General features: G+C 39.8%; 1 protein-coding gene across 1 annotated transcript in view; it reads left to right on the top strand.

The window, feature by feature from the left end:
* Positions 1-18,596, top strand: part of TMEM44 (transmembrane protein 44) — a 37,957-nt gene extending 19,361 nt beyond the window's left edge. Inside the window, exon 10 of the mRNA XM_075200582.1 lies at positions 17,957-18,596. Coding sequence (XP_075056683.1) covers positions 17,957-18,169 — 213 coding nt within the window. The 3' untranslated portion in view covers positions 18,170-18,596. The remainder of the gene's footprint in view (positions 1-17,956) is intronic.
* Positions 18,597-19,998: the final 1,402 nt, after the last annotated feature.

Genomic DNA, 19,998 nt, shown 5'->3' on the forward strand with positions numbered 1-19,998 from the left:
TCTGGGGAAATAATCATTTTGTTACAGATTAGCAATGGCAAATCCCAAGACTATGTTGTGAAAACCACATCACAAGGACATTTTATTCCTGCCTGGTCACTCATGGTTTCTCATGCCTGCGCTGCTAATTTGTATTTCATACATGTGTATGTGATTGTTTTATGGCTTGCTTATCTGACAAGTCCATTATTGTGTTCCCTGTTCATCTGAATTGGTTAATTACAATACATATAACAAACTGTTTTTTGTCCGTAAACACTTTTAACCTTCCAATTGTCTGGATGGCCAGAAGATTGCTACCAATCATTTCTCACCAACACGTGTAGCTAGTTTTGAATGATTAATTAGATTGGTCAGATTAGACAATGAAGTTGATACTCTTTATTGATTCGTTATGTTGATTATCGCTCTCGGACATATACACCAAAACATTTTCATTAAAACCACTTTCTATCTGTACATAATTTCACAACATCAGCAACATTTCCTTCGCAGAAAGTAGAAACCTTTCCTTGATGCTTTTCTACATTCTATGCAGTTCTATAACCGTTAGGCAGGGATGTCTCTTAGACATGTTTCCTCCAAAGCAATGACATCCTTCAGTAAATACATCTTCATTTACCAATGTCATGGAGTCCACGTAGACCCTAGAAGTTTGCACATTTTTATACCATAAATTAGATCTTATTGCAGGTCATTGAGAACCATGTGTTTGGGCCTAAGTTCTGTTGTTGTTGGAAGAGATGCAGCAATAGTTCAGCATATTGAAAGGATATCATCAAAATTGTTACTTTTTGTATGTGTAGAATTAAATATAAGTAAGCCATGAAATTTATTTCAGTGTCTGATATAAACTCCTTTACATATTTTTTAATTGTTCTGTTATGTGCAAGCAACAGTCAGTTTTGGATTTTTGGAAAGGTCATACAGGGCAGCAATCTGCATGCAATTTTGTATACTAATGGTTTACAAGTTGCCTATTAACACTTTATGTAAGCTGTATTTGTTGAAACTTGTATTACCATTTACTTTTAAAACTGCTGTGAAGGCTAAGTCCATGGAGAGCTATAGTGATAATGGAGCAGGAGAATGGGGCTGCAGAATCTAAAAAAATCTGAATCTCACCGTAGTAGTATTGCGTTATAGTATTGCGTTAGAAGACATATATGTTTCATGTACCTTTTTTTTCCAATATTTGGTTTCTGTAAATGTACAAATTGTACAGCACCTCAAGGGTGTTGGAAATCACAGTAGTCTATTAGCTACAGATGATGAGGGACACTAAAGCACCTATAGCGAAGAGGGCAGTTCAATGTATGGTGTGGGATATCCCCTTTAACAATCCCACTGATACTGCTACCTCAAAACTTCTCTCCCTCTCATCTTCATTTGGTCTCTCACAGTGGACTTCTCCCTCCCTTGAGCTTGTATTTCCCCCTCCCCCTCTCTCTCTCTCTTCCCTTGATTTTGCCACCAACTTCACCAAAATGTATTCTATTTCACATGGCCTCTCCTCCCAGCAGGCTCCTTTCACTCCATCCTCCTCTAACCTACCTACCTTGCCTCTTAGGATGCCTGCTCCAACCTCGCCCACCTCTTTAACCTGTCCCCCTCCACTGGTTCCTTCACTTCCTTCTTCAAACACACCCTTGTCACATGCCGCCTCAATAAAAAAAAACCCTCTCTTGACCGTGACCCTCTCACCAACTACACCTCATGTCTCTCCTCCCCTTTTCCTTCAAGCTTTTTGAGTGGCTTGCCTACAACCACCTCACCAGCTTCCTAGTTGACCTATTTCAATCTGGCTTTTGCTCCCTCCACTGAAACCACCTTTTCAAGGGTCACAAACGATCTTCACTGCCAAATCCAAAAGGTCATTTCACCTTGTTCATCCTTCTTGAATTCTCTGTGCACCATGGACCACCCTATTCTCTTGCAAACCCTCTACTCCATTGGCCTCTATGAGACCATCCTCGCTTGGTTTACCTGCAACCTTTAAAACCACTCTAACCCTGATTTCACCTCCCCATCTCTTCCTCTTACTGTTCACTTCCCCCACTGGTCCATTCTCTGCCCAATTGTCTTCTTTCTCTACACTTCCTCACTTGGTGAGCTTATCAGCTCTTTCAGTCTTCAATGCCACCTTTCCTCCCCTGACTCTGCTGTTCCTTCCTATTTCACATCTCAAATTGTTTATATATTATCTCCGCATTGATTTTCCAGTGCTTTCTCAAACTTAACGTGTCTAAAAAGAAATGCATTGTCTTCCCTCCCTCCAAGGTGCCCACCTCCTTTCTATTTATGGACAACACTACCCTCTCCTTTGTTCCTCAAGTCTGCTTTCTTGGTGTCATCCTTGACTCCTCCCTCTCCTTCACATTCAGTCCTTCTCCCCATCCTGCCACTTTTACATTCGAAACATCTCCAGGATCAGACCCTTTTTCACCTTAAATACAGCCAAAACTCTCATAGACTCAACTGTTTTCTCTCTCCTTGACCATTGCAATCTCCTCCTCTATGGCCTTCTGCTCCCCACATCAGTCTGTCATCAGTGTCTCTGCTTGCTTCCCTCTTTGCCAGTTGCTACACTGTCTCCTTGTCCAGTTCAGAATCCAAACTCCTCATCCTCCCTAAAAAGCCATTGGCCACTCCTCTCCAACATCATCTCCATCCACACTCCCTCCCCCCTCTAAACTCTGCCAGCAACCATAGTCTCACTTCCCACTGATTATCATTTCACTCCTGCCTCAAAGACTTCTTCTATGCTGCTCCCCACCTTTGGAACCCACCCCCATCCCAATTGAACTATCCACTAGTCTCCAAGTCACACTAAAACACATATTTGTCAAAGAATATCACCCCTCTTTCTAACTTATCCCCTATTCTCTACCTCGCCTACTCAGCCACAAGTTGTCACCCCTCTAGATTGTAAAGTCTCACAGACCGGGCCTTCTTTCCTCCTGTTTTCCTCTTTCCTTTTGTTTGTTCCAATCTACACTATCCTCTCCACCTGCGCACTCACTTCATACATTTTCTGCCTGGTCTCTTAGTCTCTGCCTAGAAGTATCTCTGGCTTTTTATTACACCCATGCTCCTGGGCAGAGGCTTGCTTTATGCGGATGTGTTTCCTGTTTTGTCAGTCCCTCTTTTATACTTTGCAACTCATTGCCGTTTGTTCATTGTGTAATCTTTGGTCTAACCTCTACATACGGCAGTGCGGACCAGTTGTGGCACTTTATTAATAAATAATTCTAGTGTGTGTGTGTGTATACATCCACCCCACTTGTGCTGGGTGGGCTGGAAATTTAATGAACCATACCACCATACCATTTCTGTGGTACTGAATATGGGATTGGGTGAGTCTTTTATTTAAATAAGTTTTTTTTCTTTTTTCACTGTGTGTCTGTGGTTAAAAAAAAAATAAAAAAAAATGTTTTCGGCGTTTATTTATTTTTTATTCCAGCGTGCTCCATGGGTGTGTTGGCAGTTCTACAAGCGCTAGCATACACAAGCAGTTTGACTGCCAGGGCTGCTGGGACCAATAATGTTACATGCAAAACTGCAAATTTTTCACTACTAAAAACTATTATCTCACCACCCACTGGCCCGTATCTTAATACATTTTAACTGTTGTTTTTTTTTGGTGTGGGGGGGTGTGTGTTGGGGGGGGTGTATATAACAAGTCCAATTCCCACGAGTCAATTCAGCGCCATGCTAAAGAGGCTGCGGTTGTGTTGCGTTATGACGGGGAACTTAACACTGTGGGTTTCCGTTTTACAGTGTAGCTGGCCCAGCCTGCTGCACATTGATGACAACCAGCCCAGGCTATCTATTAGCATTGGTGCCTGGATCACTTTTTGTTTTCTTGAAAATATTTTTTTAAACACATTTAAAATGCAATTCATCATGATTATGAATGGCCTCTTAAAGATGTTGTTGCATCATGATACATTTAAAGTGTTTTAAGCATATCTTCATTCAAACATATTTACATGTTCATTTTAAATTGCACATACACTAGGATATGTGCAGCTCCAAATAAACACATTAATGCACACACTTACAATGTGTCCAGTCTAAACGACCCTCTAGATATTTAGGGTCTGATTTATGTTTGGATGTGCATCCATTTGTGTTGTGTATCTTCTGTGAAATAGCTCTGCACATGCTCGGAAAAGGACATTATGGCAATGAATGCATTTGTATGCAATTCGTGTCTGAACGCAAGTGACACTTTTGACTGCCTACTATTTGAGAGGCGGTATGGGGGAGATAATGGGCACAATATTATAGGCCATGTACAGTAAAGCATGACGACACAGATGCAGCCAATTCAAATGCTGTGGTTTCTTTTGTTATATGTAAGTACGTCTTTTTTCGCCCGTATCCTTTGCACCAGCTAAAGGGCAGGTAATAGTGCCGACTGCCACCTATCTATCTATCTACCTATCTATGGGCAACTCAGTGGCCTAGTGGTTAGCACTTCTGCCTCACAGCACTGGGGTCATGAGTTCGATTCCCGACCATGGCCTTATCTGTGTGGAGTTTGTATGTTCTCCCTGTGTTTGCGTGGGTTTCCTCCGGGTGCTCCGGTTTCCTCCCACACTCCAAAAACATACTGCTAGGTTAATTGGCTGCTATCAAAATCGACCCTAGTCTCTCTCTCTCTCTGTCTGTCTCCCTCTCTGTCTGTCTGTCTGTCTGTGTCTGTGTCTGTGTCTGTGTGTCTATATTAGGGAATTTAGACTGTAAGCTTCAATGGGGCAGGGACTGATGTGAATGAGTTCTCTGTACAGCGCTGCGGAATTAGTGGCACTATATAAATAAATGATGATGATGATGACTGATAGTGAACTGACATGTCATAGTCTTTGTATTAAAAACAACAAGCATGCATGCCACTAGCTCAGGCCCGGCGCTCCCATTAGGCAAGGTTAGGCAGTTGGAGGGCACCACAGAATTAAAATTACTTTAAAACTGTGCATCGACTGCAGACCATACCTTCCACGGCCGCCGCACAGCTTCAGATAAATCCACGGGGAGGGGGAAGGGGCTATGGATCACCACCGCCACCTCTCTGCTCCGTCTCCTCCCCTACACTCACTGACTGTCGGGCGTGACATCATCATCACGGCCCGACAGTGTCAGTGAGTGGAGGGGAGGAGACGGAGCAGAGAGGAGCAGCTTTATGGAGGCAAGTTAAGGTAAGGAAAGACGTGGGGAGGGGGGGGGCACGGATTGTGAAAGTGTGCCTGGGGCGCCAAGGACCCTAGCACCGGCCCTGCACTAGCTAGCACAGAACATATGTAGGTAAGGAAGACTTTAAAAACACATTGTATGTACAGTATGCTTTAAAAGCATCTTTATGTATTGTAAAAAAAAAATTAAATTCATATTTTTATTAATTATACTGTTAAAAGTTCATTTATTTTCTAATTTTTATTTTTATTTTCTGATGTGACCTTATATTGTACATACGCTTGTGCATATTTTGCAGTCTGTTCTATCTACATATGACAAGTAATGTTTTTAGTTTGATTCAAACTGAAAGTATCTTATTTGCTTCGATTTGAATACAATCAGAACTACACTATTGTATGTATCTTACTGGGCAAGACTTTTACTGATGAGTGTCGTTATTATGTATTACTGCTATTAATGATCATATTACTGAGCATTATTGTTACTGATGCCCCATTTAATGGACATTGCTGCTACTAAAAGGCACGCTGACATGACCGCTATGGATGGGCACACTTATTTATTGATTTTCCTTATATGTCGCATACTGCAATTCTCCACCTTGTCTAACCATTGCTTTGACAGGTATCCCTGCAAATGTTTTATCAATGTTGGACAGCTATGGCTTTACTTGGTCGTTACATAAAGGTCTATCATATATTCTCTATATTTTGTATATTTTTATTAAATTAATGCTTTACATGACATTAGACATCAGTAACTGTTTTTGAGGATCAGTCATTTCAGATTTAGATTTTTTTGATTTTAATTGAAAAAAGGAACAACTTTGTGTTTTTAATATATGTATAGTTTTGTGATATCTGCCTCCTTTTTTAAATATTTTTATTTATAACAGCAGTAAATAAGTATAGATCATAACTGGTATACATTAGTGTGTAATGAAACAATAGTGCAAACCATAAACATTTAACTAAAGTGCGGTTATAGAAGACAGTAAAGGTAGCAGACCGTAAAGGATGCAGATGGCCCAGAGGGCCAGCCGAATGGGACTACAGGTTGAGTAAAGATAAGATAAATATAAAGATAGAAAAATGCTGACCCCTTCCTGTTGAAAACAGGTGATGTTGACTGCTGGGATCATTGGGTATTTAGGTTTAGGAGAAAGATGGTGTAAAGGAGGATATGGTAGGTTAAATATGTAGATCCTACCCAAGAGGCTTTTGATTGATTTGTAGAGGAGTATGGTTTCAGTACTTTAGGCAGATAGTGCTACGTTTGTATAATCTTAACAATGTAATTCAGGAAGATCCAAGTAACATATATAAATTTTAAATTACATTCAGTTTATACATAAATATGCAGCCACTAGAGGTCGCAAATGCATATTCTGTGACTCGTTTCTTGTACTTTGTCGTAGAAAAGTATAAAGTTATACGTGTGTGTAAATGTCTATAGTGTGTTGAAAAGCATATTAAGCCCTAATCCAGTTTTTCATTATTTAAAATCTCACAACCTGGATTTTTTTTAGATTGGGAATATTTATTTGTGAATCATACGTATATCTTCAGAGCCCTCATCCCACCAAAGGAAAGTTAATAGTAAGCCATTAAGTAATAAAAAGTAAACTGAAAAATCCTTTAATAAGTTTTTTTCCACCTATTGGTCGGTACTTGGTTGAACCCGCCTCAAGCAGATATTACAGAAAGTACTCTCTTTAGAGAAGTCAATTAATTTTGAACATTAGAATTTAGCAATATTTGCTTATATATTTGCGTATTCCTCCTTATTGCTCGCACTGGGTCAGGTTAGTTAGACAGCAAGTTTGAGGTTTTGCCACAGATTTTTCATGAGATGGTCTGATTATGCCATTTATTTTCTTCCCTTTAAGCCAATCCATTAATTTTTTGCAGGGTGTTTTGTGTTGTCCAGGAGAGAGAAAAACTTTCTCTTCAGGCTGAACTCTGGAAGATGGCGGTAGTTTTTTATCCAAGATTTTCTCAAATTTGTGCCATTTATTGCTGAAAAGCACCTCCAATACCATATTATGTACTACATATAATATCACACGGTGGTGATGGTGTTAGCTGGCTGTTGTTTAGGTTATTGCTCTATACATCCCATTTGGCATTAATCGCTATTATTCATTTCAATTTTTTTAGGTATCTGCCATGCTGTAGGACCTAATAGAGAGGGGGGTATTTTATACTTGCAAAAGAATGGATAACCATAAGTAATTTTTTACACAGATGGGGTCAATTAAGAAATTATGCCTTTTGAGATAACGTATTGCATCTATGCAAAGTTTAACTTTAAAATGGAAAGCAAATTAGAGCATTTTAAGTAATCCATGGAAGATGTACTTGGGTTGGACAAGTTAATCGGTATTTTATCAATGCCAAAAATATTCAAACTATTTCAAATTCAGAATCTGTGGCAACAAAATATGAAAAATGCGGGGCCTGATTATGCAATAGGCTGCAACCTAAGGTGCAAAGCTTTTGGGGGAGCGCAAAATTTTTGGGGGTGCAAAATTGTGACCGGGAGGTATAAAGGGAAATTTTAAAATGTAGGAGAATTTTTCTCCAAAGTAAAAAGAAAACATGAAAGAAGAAGGCAGTAATGTTTTAATCTCGACACAGGCCCATGTAAGGGCTGAAGACAGTCATCCTCAGGTGTGCACTTGAGGATAGGTGCATAAGAAAGACAAGGATGGCAACAGGTGTGACACCCCCTCCACCTTCACCTCTTCACCCTCAGTAGAACTCGTTCACACTTTTGTTCCACTATACAGTTCTGGTTTCAATGAAATAAGTGGCAAAAATTGCTGTGACCCCTTTAAAAAGCCAAGCGGAGTTTGAAAACCTATGAATGCAAAGATTGGTGGGTGGGGGATGGGGGGGGGGTTGAAGAAAGCCGTCTTTTAAAATAATGACTAGTTCATTTTTACATTTAGCCTGGCATGAAAGACAGGGGGCCAATATGAGCATATGAGCATATTAGCCTGAACCCTTAATCAGGTCTTGGGGAAAATGTGTTGTGGACTGAATACTCTTTTAAAGCCAACAAGCTCTCTACATAATAGGCATTTAACAGATCTTTATGCCATGGCATGCAGCATCAATTTTGTGGTAGCTCAAAATAATACTTACAGTAAGTTCAGACATGAACTAAGTGGAAAAATGGATAATTGTATTTGTAATGTAAGAGACACCAAAACATTTTGATGCCCTGATGAAATATCTTGTGATATGTCATCAAAGGATATCGTTAACTACTCATCAGCACATAGCCCCAGCGACGGAAACAAAATTATCTTTAAAAAAACTTTAGCATCACGTGTATCTGCAAGTTATTTGGGGAAAGGCTGTTTTTTTTGTTTTGTTTGGGGGGTGTTCACATAACTATAAACTACACAATAACACACATGGCAGAGTGTTCTTCTGAATGTTCATCTTGCGGCTTAATGCATTAAGATATTTCCTAACAAAATACAAAAGGTATACCTAAGATAAGGAACATAAGTTCTAGCATATATAACTTGCATAAGATATAAAAGACACAATAAAATAAAGGTGTACGTGATCCGCAACCCAAAGACAGGATAAAAGGGGAAAATCTATGTTACGTAGAGATACTTTCCTACCTCAATCTGCTGAAAGCTGTTCTGTTCATGCTCTTTAGGGAAGTTACTTTCTCTCAAAAGCTGTATTACAAGAAGTAAAAGCTTGTAGATTCATTAGACATACAATACAGTCTACAGTATGTAAATAACATTCTCCAGTAGAGACAAAATAGACTGTTTTGTAATTTATTATATTCTGGGTGTTTTTAAACACTCAACACAAATTTGTAGGTGTTTGTTTGCTCTAAAGATTATTGTGAGGTGCTGATCTGGTACATAGAAGCACATCACGCGTGATATCTATCAGCGGACACTGGAGCACAAAAATCTCCAAGTCACGTTCCCTGGAATATATATTTTTGTTTTCCAAATATCCCTAATTTATTAGGCTATAAATAACAGAATGATAAATACATGGAAAGAAGTGCCTCTAACATGCAGAAAAAGAGGGATTTTATTGTGCAGTTTATCAGTACTGAAAATAAGGGATATTTCCAGAGACAAATCATGGAAACCCTGAAAATTAGGAACAATGGCAGCTATGCAACCGTCACATAAACCCACACATGACAATTGGCTTCTTCTTTCCATGGCAGGACAGGAAATGCTCCAAGATAAGAACATACCTCACCCCACAACCTAATACAGATAAATAGATTTAATACATATATAATAATATAATGCACTCACAGAGAAAGACCTCATGAGAAGGTGTGTAAAGATTGCCTAACTTATATCCCTACATAGTCCAGTGCTAAGCGGACACCCTTGAAATGGGGAAGACCAGGCTGCAGTATGTAATCCAATACTGATCTGGCCAGAGAGGTGTCAGGGCCACCGGTTGTATTGTCTGTGGCACCAATGATGTTTTCTCAGAGGCCATGATTGTGAATCTTTTCCACTGGATGCTTTGGGCATTGATTCTTTTCCATGTGAAGCTTAGTTTAAGAACCTAGTCAGGCAGCTTTTCTTTGGTGGTGGCTTCTTTATCTGCTGGTTTAGATGTGCAGTCTCCATTTGTCCTGTGTAAATCCAGGGCTCCAGGCATTGTGTAATTCAGCTACATATGCCTCCAGCTTTGCCATATGTGCATACTTGCCCACTATTCCGGAATGTCTGGGAGACTCCTGAATTCTGGGTAGGTCTCCCTGAAGGATGGGAGCCTCTGTGATATGATTCACCCTGCTGCACCGCAGCATAATTAAATTTTTTGTGTCATTGCAACGCAAGGGAGTGGTCAACATGACGCAGTTCACCGTGCTTCATCCCTCTCCATCCTCACACTTTATCTCCCCTGGGATCTCCCAGAGGGAAAGAGTAAAAAGTTGGTAAGTGTGCATATGTGTAAATAGTATCACACAGCCTCGGACTGGCCCGCCGGACAGCCGGTCAATCCACCAGTAGGCCCAGCGGGGTTGAAGCTCCGCCCCCTCCGTTGTTAGGGCGGAGCTTGATGTTGAACTTTGTTTAGATGGCGGCGGCGGTCACATCTCCTGTAACCACACTACCGCGCAGATGCAGAGAGCCCAGGCGCGGTAGTGTGTTTTTCAGCAGTTTGAGCAGGGGAGGAGGACGTCCTGATATCAACATACTGATCCAAGGTCAGTTTGGTCATCATAGGTTCATGCAACACTGGACGCAATAGACCACGCCCCCTCTGACGCTGCAGAGTTTCCCCGGGTTATCTGAAGCCCAGCCAGTTTGATCGTGGCTGGGATACAGAAGCTGGATACTGCCGTTTGATCGAGGAAACATATGGACTGAAAGATACCTTTTTAACATACAAAATGTGAGTGTTTTTAACCCCATGTTTTAACTTAATAAATAGAGAACGTAAAACACCATGAGATCTTTCTCTGTTCTCTCCCTGGTCTCCCATATGTGCACTCTGGTGAGGAGAAGAAACAGGTTTAGAGGGGAGTAAAAGTACATCGTGGTGGTGCTTTTTGAAGCAAGAGGACACATTATTCAAATACTGTATGGAATAGAAAAGGTCACATTGATGTAAGTTTACCATCTGGGACATCGGTATAGGTGGAACTAGAAGACCAACATCCTTTAATGACTTTGGGACCGTTTTCCCCTTGACTTATTCATTGACCCAATCCTTGTGTTTCTTTACCCTTCCCCCATTTGCGCCCGTCCTTTGATATTTATATTCTCTTTCATACAACACTGGCAGCATACCAGCATATATGGAATAAATGTGACAGGCTTTGGATGGGCTGTATTCTGTTCATTTTTTTGTTTTTTAAAATTTCCCTTCTCAACAAGCATTCATTGGTGAAGTACGCAACCGTAGTAGCACTGATGCTGTGTGTATGGTCTTTGACGAGTGGCATATTCTGTAAGAGTCCTTAAAAAATAATTATAACAAAGAGTCATTTTAATAATCAGACTGTGTATACAAGATCTGGCAAATGAAGGGTGCTTTTCATGTAGTCTAGTATTCCAATTGCATCCAGTTGAAAATATAATCATTCAGGGTTGTATAATATGTTGGTCTATATTGTATGTTAGTGTAGAAAGGCACATGCATAGGAGAACATAATTATATTTATATATTTTTCCTTTTGCCTATTGTGCATTCTTTTTGATGGTTGTCCTGTTTAGAATTTAGGGGTGATATAGTGAAAGTATTATAGGCATATATCAACCGTATTTAAAATGAAATTAGATGGATTTCACTGAGATTAGTTGAGAATTACAATCACTTGTTTTTTTATGAATTGACTTTTATTCCAGGACATGTCACAGCAACAACAGGTTGGTAACCATTGTACTAAAAAATTAATTGTGCAGTTTATGTCTTCTAATTGATGATGTTATTATTTGGTTTGTGTAGCCCTTGTAATGGCTTTTAATAAGCTCAATACATGATGGGCAATAACAACATATGAGGCGAGGGTTGGAGGTAACCAAATGATGCACTTATCATAAGTAACTGTCTTGGTGCATTAGGAGACGACAGGAGCTGGTACTGGAGTTTCTTCCAAACCACAAGTGTTTTATTAATGGGTCCCATGTAGTTCCCTACCAGTAGAATGGGCAGGGTCTAATGCAAAAGGTGCACATTTAAAATAGTGCTATAAGTTGTCCTCCATAGCCTGACCACACCCCCTTTACTGGCCACACCCACTCCTAAAGTTGGCCACACCCCAATATAGTGGGCCCCTATCACTGAATTCCCCCGGTGGGCCCTTCATGCCCCAGTCCGACACTGGTATCACATATGCACTTTAGTGGCTTGATTCTTTGGGGACTGTGTATATTAGACTTTACTGAAGGCAAATAACAATAAGAAAAGTATGGGAAGTACGGTAAAAGATGCATCTGTTTGCAAATGTGTCATGGTTTGGGTACCAGGCCCATGCACTATTAGAGATCTGGCCCAGCAACAATGTCTTGTTTTGCCTAGTTCCTGTGAGCGATTCTGCACCTATTTCCTACCATCGCCTATTTATCAATCCTCTAGACTAGCCTGTTTGCTGGTTGTCATGTGCCCAGTGTATCCTGGTAGATGGAAATAGTTTTTCTTATTCCTATGCATGTTATCGCTGTGTATTTAAAAAAGCTTTCCAATGGTACACATGTCAGTAGTATAGATTGCAGCCTCTATATTATGCACACTAAGGCTATACCATTTTTTTTTTTACATATTATTATTTACGCAACATACATAAATACTAAAGAAAATCACACAGACTGACAAACAATAGGCAATATCAAATACAGCCCCTTTCACTAGAACAGTGAACATGCATGAAATTTTGAATCAGGCTTGGATGCATAATGAACATTTATTTATCCGGAAATGGTGTAATCTCATACGGTGTTGCGTTAGGGTTTCCTTTACTAACACCATCGCTTATTAAATTCATAGGGATGGGGAATAGAGTTCAAATTAACCTTAATTAAAAAAAGTATAGATTGTACGCTTTTAAGTCTTGTTTTATTACTGTGCTGTTCCCAATTGTAAGCGCTACGGATTATGCTGACACTATACCAATGTTAATAATAATGTAGTATATGTTGAGAGCATGAATTAGGGGGCAACTTCCATTCTCTGCTATAAACAAATGAGAGACAGGAGATTTAACAATGAGAGATGCTAGTGGGGTAAGTATCCGAGAAGCATATACAGAAAACCATGCCAGTAGGGGTGGTATACTCTAAAGCAGGCCTGTCCAACCTGCGGCCCTCCAGATGTTGTGAAACTACAAGCCCCAGCATGCTTTGCCGGTAGACAAGCAGTTGATAGCTGGAAGGGCATGCTGGGACTTGTAGTTTTACAACACCTGGAGGGCCGCAGGTTGGACAGGCCTGCACTAAATTGTCATGTTTTAGACTTTTAAATATTTTAAGTAAGTGATTTAGGAAAGAACATGCCATGGCCGTGCAAAGCTGTGTAAAATCACACACCAGCCACTTTCTAGCTGAACCCTTTCAGAAGCCTGTTACTTCATTTGAGATAAATTGCAGAGCAAATGTTATCCAAACACTTTAAGACTGCACTTTGCACCATAAATACATCTCTGCAATGGAAAACCAAGCCGCAGATCAGTCATCAGTCCCGATTCTTTCATGCTGTTGATATACCAAGACCATCAATTTGCATGGTCCATAGACTTGCGTGTTCTGAAAAGAATGGGACTCATTCAGCTGTTCCAGAGAGAATGCTCTCATTAAACTTAAGTGAAGCTGTGGGCTTTGTCATGTCAGCCCCTGGGAGCAATACTCAATGGAAAATGTTTGAAGATTGTCCAGCATTTTTTTCATGTGCATTTCCATAACCTCTTTGGTAACTATATATTTTTTTATTAACTAGTTAATTGATGGTGATATAGTGAAGAATGTTATGGTCTTAAGTATACACATAAGCAGCTTGGAGCTTCTCAATAAGTGGACAATAAAGATTTCTGGAACCCAAATGTATATGTGCCTGCTTTATAATGTTAGAATGGGACACATCACTGTAATTATACCTTGTATTTTCAGATTTAACAAGCAAAAGGCTAGAAAAAAAAACCTTGCTGTGGGCTTTCCAGGTGTTTCGGTTAAAACTAAAGCAGCCTGAAATCTTATTGTTAGTCAGTGTCCCACCCACCAGGATTCGGGACTTTCACCATCGCATTCATTTCCCCCCATACACAATCATTGCTACTCCACTCATGTGTAGATGCCAGATGTGCTTCCCATTGTAGGAGCAGCATATAATCGCTTGATGGTTCTTCACAGCTAATTATGGTGGAATGAAGTCCCTAGGGATGGGGTCCCAGAGATCCCAAGAGTTTTCTCAAACACACTGAGCTCCGATCCAAAGACAGGATTGCAAGGAAGCATTGAGTTATACAACTGACACTTGCCCTGGGGATGATTACTTTGTCAATGGACTTGAACTTGGACATGGGTCTAACAGAATGTCATAACTGTGGATTCACAGGACTAAGGCTCCCTGGGTTTTTTCTTCAAGGCATTAGAGAGCCTTCTAAATGCTATGATCCATCCATTTACTCCTAGCTCATCTAACTTATAGAGCATAGTCCACTAAATAGTGCTTAGCCAAAGTGTGTACATTGGTCACTAGGATGGTCTCTCTATTGTTTTTCTGTCACTAGGGCGCAGCCATTATTTCTTTGCAGCATGCTGCTAGAAGTGCCAGGTTTACCATTGCCTGTCCTCCCTGCTCCATTACCACTGCAGTTAGTGCCGATGAAACACGAAGCATATATGGAGGAGGTCTCCTAATATTGAGCAGAAATCCTGATCAACTAGCATAATACAAATGTATCCTCTCTCCATCACATTGGAGAATGTGGGCAGTATATACTTGTAGCACCCCTCAGTGGCGCACGCTGGTGGGGTTTCTGGGTCTCCAGAAACCCCTCCGCTAATGAAGTGCCCCACATATTGGCACTGTACTATACAGCAGCCGCGGCGCTGTCAAAGAAGCTTCTTTGACAGCGCCGCGGCTGTTGTATAGTACAGTGCTGCCAAAACGGAGCTGGGTTTTTTATTCAGTGGGGGAGAAACCCTACCTAACAATCCTGCGAGCGCTCCTGCCCCTTTCCCTAGCACACCGAAAGGGGTGGTGAAATGTTCTCTCTAGCTTCAGGGGTTGACTCGAAAAGCCCCTTGTACCCGACCACACTAACCCTCTAAATAATAATGTACCGCACACTGTGTTTGCAAACAATCAACTGGGTGTTTTTTTTTCACTGGGAAATAAATGGGAGAGGTGGATTTAAATATGGGGAAATTATAAATGGGATAAATGGTACAGCGGGCCAGATATTAATGAAAAGCAACAGTAAAGTAATAACTAAACGACAGGATGTCTGCTACACATACATTCACTGGCACCCCAAACTCTCCCATAATGCACCCACACAGTGTGAAAATATAAATCAACAATAATTACAATACTGCCAATATTAAATACTTTGTAAGGTCAACTAATTAACGCTGGTGCACTTGTTGAAACGTTGGCAACTTTCATTATATCTCCGACAGGTAATACAGTCTCTGATATGTGTGCAGCATTAATAATGTCACAGTGTTTGGTGTGTTTTTGTTACTTCTCTCTCTCTCCTTTGAAGAGACATTGTTTGCTTGTGTACTAACTGCAAGCCTGATCTTGCTACCTGTCCCTCTATGCTCACACGCAATTCGCTAATAGCGGGAGTCTCCCTCTCCACACATATTCTCGCATTGCTGTGTTATCTCCCTCAGGCTGCTTAGGCAACTTGATAGTGGGTTTTCTCCACTGATCCAGCTACAAGACCTCTCTGTGCAAATCTACACCTAGCTTCTCTTTGCATAGCTTGTGTCCCTCTGTTCCTCTATACACTTCACTCCTTCTCCTGTTGCTGTGACACACTTCACACATCCAGCACCTCTTCCTGTCAGCTTTTTCCTTCCTGCCTCTCTCTCTTCTCCTCACACACTCTATGGTATCGCTGACCACTGCTTCACCCTGCGTTCCCATAGCAACCTCAGGTCTTGGTTGCTTAGTATAAGCCAGCTTGGTTACATACGCTTTTATAAAATAACTAAAAATAATATATCCCCGCACCCCCCGACTCTACCCCCAAGGATCCTGCCTCTTTAAACTCTCCTACACTTTTTTTTTTTTCTTTTTCTTTTTTATTACAAAATAAATAAATAAATTTATGGGGAGGTTTATTCTTTTCTTTTTATGTTTAAAAACACATTAAAAGCAGCAATAATAAACACTGCAACCAGAACCCCTAATTGTATCACAAACTGGTATTCTGGGTCATCTAGGACACGTGAACTCTGTAGCATTTGCACTCATTGTTTGGTAGCTAGAATCTGAATTCTGACCAGACTATCGGCTTATTTAAAGCAATTCAAAATAGAAGAGTAGCTAATTGCATATTTGCCAACTCTCCCAGAATATCCGGGAGACTCCCGCATTTCGCGAGAGTCTCCCGGACTCCCGGGAGAGTGTGGTAATCTCCCTGATCTGCCCACTTCCTAGTGAAGTGGGCAGAATTTTGTTCAAATGCCGCGATTCACCGGGGCTAAAATGACGCAATTTCTGGAGCCCCGCCCCCTACACGCCCACCTCCCTCCCGCAGCTCCTGGAAGCCATCTGAAAAAAGTTGGCAAGTATGGCTAATTGCCATACACTTTTTCTGCAGTGCATGATGATGGAAAACGTATTTTTGTTATTTATTGTCTCTAACTGTGGATTGTTTTAAAAGAGATAACTTAATAAACAAATGAGGCTTGGGTTTCTGGAATTTTGGCTGTCTGTTTTAGAATGTACTGATTCTTCAGGCAGATATACAGTAAGAAGCTCAAGAATCAATACTATTATATGCACATGGTTATTTACTACTAACCTAATGCTTTTAGAGTCTTGCACTGTTAGGCTTTCATGTCACAATGTGATTCTTCATAACATTATTCAATAAACCCTATAAGTTGTTCACCCACAGACTGCACCTTATATAAGCAATACACAGGCGCTGAGCTTGCATGGGTATTGGCTATATAATTCTCCATTGTTTTGTTTTTTTATTTTAATCTACAGTTCCAGGGACTATTCGATTGTGTTTTGTGTGCAGTCTGTACCAAAGAGTATGTGAACAGTATATGATGTTGTATCAGGTTGCAAGATTACAATCATGACATACTAGCACAAAGAAATAATGATACACTCACAAACTATGTATAAGAAAAAGATTTATTAATTAATATGACAATTAAAATACTTAGCTTCGATAAGTTGTTAGACACACACATAATTCCCTGGATTTACAGTATGGAGACCCCACATTCAACAAGCAGACTTCAAGTTGAATCATGTATCCTAGAATACTTTGATGGAGGAGATCTGGCACAGCCTTCCTGACTCACCAGTGAGGTCTCAAGAAGGTCTGAACTATGCCATCTTATATAATCATTTCCCTTACACTAAAGTGAATGCTGATGCAATATAGGCAGTTGATGACAGTATCATTCTGAGTAAAACAGCTAAATTTGCAAACTGAGCAATTATATCCATATATTGCTTAACAACAAACATTACAACAAATACTTAAGCATACACAAATATTCTGTCTGTTGTAAAACTAACATTAACTTAAGGTGGTAAATAACCATAGTCTGAGCTGAGTTGAAGGACATAGTCCACTATACTAGGTTTAGGGAAAACATGGCCATAAAAGACAAGTAAATAATGTGCTGAAACATGACAGACTTAGGGCTAGATTTACAAAACTGCGGGTTTGAAAAAGTGGGGATGTTGCCTATAGCAACCAATCAGATTTTAGCTATCATTTTGTAGAAGGTACTAAATAAATGAAAGCTAGAATCTGATTGGTTGCTATAGGCAACATCCCCACTTTTTCAAACCCGCAGCTTAGTAAATCTAGCCCTTAGTATCTGTTCATAAAGAGACACATAGAAATTAATGATAGATTCCATCTTGTTTTATAATAAAAGGAAAATACCATACTGCTACAGATGTCAGAATGTGTCGCCAATAAGAGTAGATTTCTCAGTTCTATATAGAAGTATGCACACAACTCCTGTAAAAGTACTAGTGTATGTGGTGCTTGTTATATTTTATCAGTGTCTCTAAAACTTCTTTAATTTCAGTGGGACTTTGAAGATTTAGATCAGAAATGGAATAAGGACTCTGATGTTCCAAGTATCCACCCAAATGACAGTTCTGTGCTGAACGCCATCAATGTTAATTCTGAACGCCAGTTCCCATCCACTATTTGGCCAAGATTCAAAAACCTTGAAGCCATTACAAGCAAAAAGAAGAAAGTACGATCCGCAGACTTGACAAAAATAGAACAGAGGTGAAAAAAGAAAATCGTTTGACTGCATTGAAGTGAGGATGTTTTGACTCCATTCATTCTGTCAGTCACTGACCTCAGAGAAATTCAATTCACTTACAACAAAGACTGTACAATTTGTTGAATATATTGGGATCTGAAATAAGCAACTAAATTAAACAAGCTTAAAATTATAAGCAAAAAACGTTTAGTATGACCCATTTTGAACCCCGGCAATGAGCACCTACTGTGTGGTCAGCAATCGAACATTCTTATTCTCATCTGCTCTATTTTACAAAGTAATAAATATATGTATAAGTAATGTAAATGTACTCGCTTCAATGAAGCACTGCTTGCTAATTCTAGAACACCCAAAATGTTTTGTTCTGTTTAATGTATGTTACGTGAAATGTTCATGCTCTAAATATATATGAAATTAAAAAAGTATTCAAGACTGTCTTGTTAGAATGTCTTTGTAAAACATGGAGGGCCTGAGTCATTAAGGCAAAAAAGGAGTAAATGTTCTCTGGGACAAACTATGTTACAATGAAACAGGTGCAAATTAGTTTATTATTTTGCACATAAGTTAAATACTGGCTTTTTTTTTTTCATCTAGCACAAAAATACTTGATAGCTTTATTATTACACTGAAATTTAAAGTTGATCAAGGACATGTCCTACTCCAACTATAAATCTGTCCCCACATTTTAAATTTACCTCCACCTCCAATGCAACATGGTTTTGCCCAGATGCAAATGTTACTCCTTTTTTATGCTTTGCTCTCCTTAATGACTCAGGCCCGGAGTGTGTAGAATTTGTAACATCTTTTAAAGGGAATGTTCAAGAAGAAAAAAAGATGGGTAAATTCATATCCATTTGTCTATTCAATATCATTTGTAAGCATTGTAATGCGTTATCTTTTGGATTCTGAAAAATGATCAGCTTCTCTGTAACACTCAGGCACCCAGGTCTTTTTATAATTAATCTTTCCTGTGTTTAATTTGATTGTTGATCTGAGGAGATAAGGTATCTCCCATAGAATGCACATGACCATCGTAGCAAATAGATGACCAAACAGGAACAGTGGAAAATAAAGCATTCTCTGCCCTTACTGTCCCTGTTATTCCCCTTAGTTAGACTGCTGTATGTGCTGCACTGCAGGGTCAAAGCTTTCTATATGAGCATCTGTTTCTCTTCCATTCACCTAGCACAAAACAGAGGAAAGATTAATGTGTGTGTGTGTGCGCACAAGCACTATGGGCTAACTGTTTTTCAAGGAACTGCTGGAGTGTTGTTGCAACAATGTAAAATGTAAAAAACTGCTACTGTTGCAGGCAAAGTTATATTTTAGTAAGGAGGGGGTTTAATATTTTTTTAAACGGACGTGATATATCCGCAGAAATCTTCAGTTCATAAGTTAGAAACATATTTAGGGTGGCTACTGGTGTTTGAACAATGCTATTTCAAATAGCAGTATAACCATAAACTTGCTAATTTACTTGCTTTCAGCTGTCCAATGGACTTGAACTCATTTTACTTTTGTTAAACACATTGGGGGAGATTCAATTCCCTTCGTTGCTCTTTAAAACAACGCGGGGTGCACATCATTACGGTTACTATGGTAATTGATGCGCAATATTACCGTTAGTATGGTAATTTCAACACTCACTTTTGCTCGCAGCTCAGTGTTAAAATCGCCGTACTAACGGTAATGATGCGCACCCAGTGTTGTTCTTAAGAACAACGCAGGGAATTGAATCTTCCCCATGGAGTAAATCAGCAATTATGCAGAAATGCAAGTAACAAGCGCATATGGAGTCACTGAAACTAATAAGTTCCATTTTCAGACCCATTTTC

Source organism: Mixophyes fleayi, chromosome 3, assembly GCF_038048845.1.
Source record: "Mixophyes fleayi isolate aMixFle1 chromosome 3, aMixFle1.hap1, whole genome shotgun sequence".
NCBI classification, from domain to species: domain Eukaryota; kingdom Metazoa; phylum Chordata; class Amphibia; order Anura; family Limnodynastidae; genus Mixophyes; species Mixophyes fleayi.